The sequence below is a fragment of the Sphaeroforma arctica genome (assembly GCF_001186125.1).
Source record: "Sphaeroforma arctica JP610 unplaced genomic scaffold supercont1.689, whole genome shotgun sequence".
NCBI lineage: Eukaryota > Ichthyosporea > Ichthyophonida > Sphaeroforma > Sphaeroforma arctica.
The window spans coordinates 9,318-14,317 of NW_014039869.1; the positions used below are offsets into that span (position 1 = coordinate 9,318).

Here is a 5,000-nt window from a genome sequence, read left to right on the forward strand (position 1 = left end):
AATGTGCACATTGGAACATACGGCCCAGTTGTCTGCGTTGGGGGTGCCACACAGCTTGAAGATGCAGTCTAGCTGCTCTATCTCCGAGTTGCCTTTCATCAGTGGTGCGGTATTGGCCATCTCTCCCAGCACACACCCAGCACCCCACATGTCTATCTTTGTATCGTACATACGCTCACCCAGGAGCAGTTCAGGCGGACGGTACCATAGCGTGACCACTCGGTTGGTTAGGCCTACGAGAAGGGGTGTGAATGGGGTCAGTGCCAGGGTTTTAGGGGTTTAGGGTTTAGCTAAAACCCTAAAACATGGGATCTGTTCTCTTGTGGCCGTGTCTGCTACGTTTAAGTACACCCGTAGATATAGGCCCGGATTCTCGGAAGCGCACTCTCCAAGAGTTCTGACGTCTATACCATACACCTTTACTTGCAAACATGTAATATGTATATTATATATTATATATATATATAATCATATATAAATACATACATATACATATACATATACACTTACACACACACACACACATATATATGTATATATATATATATATATATAGTATAAATCAGTGTGCCTGTGGTTGTATTGAGACAGCAATAGGAGAAAGCATGCTTACCATTCTTGAGCTGTTTGTCATCAAACGTCCTGGCGAGCCCAAAATCAGCTATCTTCAGCAGTCCGGCCGAATTAACAAGTATATTGGCACCTGATTTGTATATTGGACACATTAGCGAGATGAGGACAAATATAAGGGCATGATCGTACTGTGGTGTACCAAAGATCAAACACAGTGAGATGATATGGATAGGATGGGTGGGTAGGTAGACTACACCTCAGTCCTAGCCATTTATAGTGCGTGTGCGCCCATGTCCCTGACAGCACAGATGGTGCAACAGACAGATATAGGAAACACTAACACTCACACCCAGACACTTGCAGATATGCCTATATCCGAATGAATATCACCACATATCATAACACAGACAGAAACAAAGGCAACACTCCTTCTCAGCCAATTACACATGTACATGTAACGCCCCACAGCGCACAAGTACTTCTCATGTATACGTGTACATGTACATGTGCACAGTCCACAAGTACTTCTCATGTATACGTGCACGTACACTTTATATCGCGATGCAGTATCTTCCTAACGTGCAGGAAGTCCAGCCCCACCAGCAGCTGTTTGAACAAGCACTTAATCTGCGCCACGGAAAACGCTTTGCCTCTGTTGAGTAGCCCCGCCAGGTCATGGTCCATCCACGACGATACCATGTAGAAGGTGGACTTGAGCTCATTGCCGTACTTGTCTTTGCCAGCTGTGTGGGTTGGGTATGTGGATGGTGTATATTTTGGTACATTTTAGTACGTCTTGGTATATGGATGGTATGTTTCGATATATTTCAGTACGTTTTGGTATGTGGATGGTATGTTTTGGTATGTTTTGACACCATGTAGAAGGTGGACTTGATTTGGTATATTTTGGTGATACGTTTTGGTATATTTGGTACGTTTTGGTATGTTTCAGTATATAATTGCTAAGTGATAGGTATATTATCGTATATATTTGGTACAAGATTGGTATGTTTTGGTATATTGGTGATACGTGCATGGTATGTTTGGTACGATTTGGAATGTTTCGGTATGTTTCGTCATATAATTGCTACTTGATAGGTATATTATCGTATATATATGGTACAAAATTGGTATGTTTTGGTATATTGGTGATACGTGCATGGTATGTTTGGTACGTTTCGTCATATAATTGCTATGTGATAGGAATATTTTTGTACATATTTGGTACATGATTGGTATATTCTGGAGATACGTGCAATGTTTGGTACTTTTTAGTATGTTTCGGCATGTAATTGCTATATGACATATTTTCGTACATATTTGATACATGGTAGGTATGTTTTCGTATGTGAATGGTATATAGTCCGTATATGAGTGGTTCATAACCAATACGTATAATAGTATTGATGGCGGACACGTGTGCATACAAGGGGGTAGTGTGTGGGGTTTCAGGGGTTTAGGGTTTGGGCAAACTTGGGAATGGTACTCCAGTAACTAGAACGGTGAAAGCTGAGTACATACGTACCTATATCTACGTGCATCTACGTACATCTAAACACACACTTGGATACTCCAGGCTATATCGGATGTGTTTGGCGGCGTGTGGACCATTTTCTACAAATACTATACACGGTACAGCCAAAAGTATACTCTCGTACATTTATAGATATATATATACATATATATATATATATATATATATATGATTTACTTACCTTTTGGCGGATTGTAGACCACACGTTTCGCGTGCAGTATGTTCTTATGCTCCAGTCTCTGCATGAGCATGATCTCCCGCAAGGCAGTGATAGGGAACTATAGCGGAAACAGAGGTATGAGGTGGAGATTCAACAAGTATGCCTTATATATAGATATATGTATAGATTTATACATACACATACACACATATATAAATATATATATATCATCCTGGCAGTTCACGTTGAGAATGCTGTCCACAACAGATCAAACTAATACAACAGCAATGTGAAAGTCTTCCGTACAACCATTGAGATGCTAAGTCAAAAACTAGCGTGTTGTTTTGAACTTGTACGTGTACATGTTCCTATATATATATATATATAGACACACACGTCTCACATATATATCTGTCTATCTGTCTATATATATATATATATATAAATATATAAATATACATATATATATATAAATATATATATATATATAAATATACATAAATATATATTTATAAATACACATATATATACAAATGTATGTTTTTATACATACATATGTACAAATGGATATTTATACATATGCATACATACCCCTTCCACCTCAGTCTCTTCCAAGATCTTTTTAAGCACCACGAACTTGCTGGGGTCGTCCAAATCCTTTGATTTCCAGACCTCACTATGATAGCGAGTGGACACGAGGCTGGTCAGTGATGGCTTACACGTATATGTACGACTATGAACTAATCTATAAATAGAATCACAAAAAAAAACAGCAAGATGCAGAGAAGTTTTAATGCAGAGATTTCATGGGACATGATATCAAGTTTAACCACACATGCAACTGCACAGTCCACATATACAATAAACCGAAACAACCACTATATATATATATATATATATATATACATATACATCATACATATATAAATATATATATTTATACGGACACAACCACAACCATAACCACAACCAAAGACACAAATACAGATACAGAAACATACATACAAACATATATATATACACACACACACACACAAAGACATACATATATATATACATATACATATACATTTATACGCATAAAATATACGGTACTCACCCAAACGTCCCCTTGCCGACCAGACCCAGTTTCCTATATTCTGAGGCGAGTCCTAAATGATGCGGGTTCTTCAGACACCCGGTGGCTCTTGGGTGGCGTGGCTTGAACGGCATATGCGTCACCACAGTCGCGCCCCCTTTTGCCCCCGGATCTCGTTTTTTGATCCTCATTGTGCTATTCGAGGACAGTTTGAGGGGGTTTCTGGGTGCTTCCGCTGGGCTTGGGTTTGGGGCTTGGTTGGGTTTGGGTACGGGTGGTGTAGCGGGTGGTGGTTCTAGAGGCGGGGGCGGGGGCGGGGCCATGTGATTGGACCCATTTGTCGGATGTCCTGCCTTATTGGGCCAGTGGTTACCTACCGCCTGCCGCACGGGTGGTCTATTTATAGCCTGCGCAGGTCTGACCACCGCCTTGATGATCCTGTGAGTTGGTTGGGTGTGTGCGTGTGTGGTAGTAGGCCCCCCTGTAGCCTGTTGTCCTGACGGCCCATTCCCATTGTCGGGTAGTGGGGGAGGGGGTGGGGCCGAGTCAGGGGGAGGGGGTGGGGGAGGGGGTGCAGCCTCAGGCGAGGGGGGTGCTGTCCCAGGGAGAGGAGGAGGGGGTGGTGGTGGTGTGGGTGATACTGTGGATGTACCAGCCTCGTGTGTGTGTGTGCGTTTTAGGGTTTGAGGTGTGGGTGGTGCTGTGGATGTACTAGACTCTCGCGTGTGTGTGCGTACAGCTAGTGCTCCCGCGGGGACGTCCGGCCCTTTGGGGGGCGACCGCGAGGACAGCCTTGCCCTGGTAGTAGACTGGTGTTTGGCCAGATGTTCAGTACTTGTCCCTGCACCTGTCCTGTTATATGGGTGGGGGCCGTGGCGGTGATGCCCCCCGTGAGACTTGCTGCGGTGGGCGTGCGAGTGAGTCGAGTGCCTTGCCGCAGCCACCGCCTCGCCTGTGCTCTGTGTGCGTGTAGGGTCTTGTGTATGTGACCGTTCGTTGTGGTGACGGTGTGTGTCGTGTGCGCGTGTACGCTCTCGCCCGTCGCCGTGGCTGTGTGAGTGTTGGGTCTGGTCGGCGCTGTGGTGCTTGTCCCGCCCATCCCGTCCGTGTGCGTGTGCGTGTGTGTACTTTATAGACGATACGTGTGCATGTGTAGTGGTTGAAGATAGTTCCCCAGATTCAAGTGAACGCGTAGACCGTGGCACAGTCGCAGTAGTAGGTGCTTTACCCCGCACACTATGACCGTTCTCGTGCGAGTCCTTTAACGGCAGTGTTTGGGGCGAGGTCGCCACAGCCGACTGGCCTGACGGGGGTATCTCCCCCGACTCCAAAGACCGGACTGATCTTGAAGCACTGGTACTGTCCGCAAGGCTTTTTTTAGGACCGGTAGTATGCCCTGAAATATGGGTCTTGCTGTGGGTGTGGCCTTGAGTATGGTCTTTAGCACCAGCCGTGTGGGCGGATGTCGGTCTCACTGTGCCGGCCGTACTACCAGGCACGTGGCTTGGCACACCCCCAGCAGCACCGGGCACGTCGCTCTGGACACTACCAACACTTGCTGAGGTCTGGCGGTTGCCACCAACGGCTCCCCCAGACACCCGGCGTATTACACCAGCAGCCGTACCAGCCGTGGCTGTATGGCCCTGAGTGCCCCC

At 45.4% G+C, this 5,000-nt stretch overlaps 1 protein-coding gene across 1 annotated transcript in view; it reads right to left on the reverse strand.

The window, feature by feature from the left end:
* SARC_08063 (CMGC/CDK protein kinase) overlaps nt 1–5,000 on the reverse strand; it is a 9,065-nt gene that overhangs the window by 3,077 nt on the left and 988 nt on the right. Inside the window, exons 1-6 of the mRNA XM_014297971.1 lie at nt 3,367–5,000; nt 2,859–2,943; nt 2,289–2,385; nt 1,122–1,316; nt 614–703; nt 22–233 (exon numbers count right to left, since the gene is read on the reverse strand). The exon at nt 3,367–5,000 is cut by the window's right edge and continues 988 nt beyond it. Of these exons, the coding sequence (XP_014153446.1) occupies nt 22–233; nt 614–703; nt 1,122–1,316; nt 2,289–2,385; nt 2,859–2,943; nt 3,367–5,000 (2,313 nt within the window). The remainder of the gene's footprint in view (nt 1–21; nt 234–613; nt 704–1,121; nt 1,317–2,288; nt 2,386–2,858; nt 2,944–3,366) is intronic.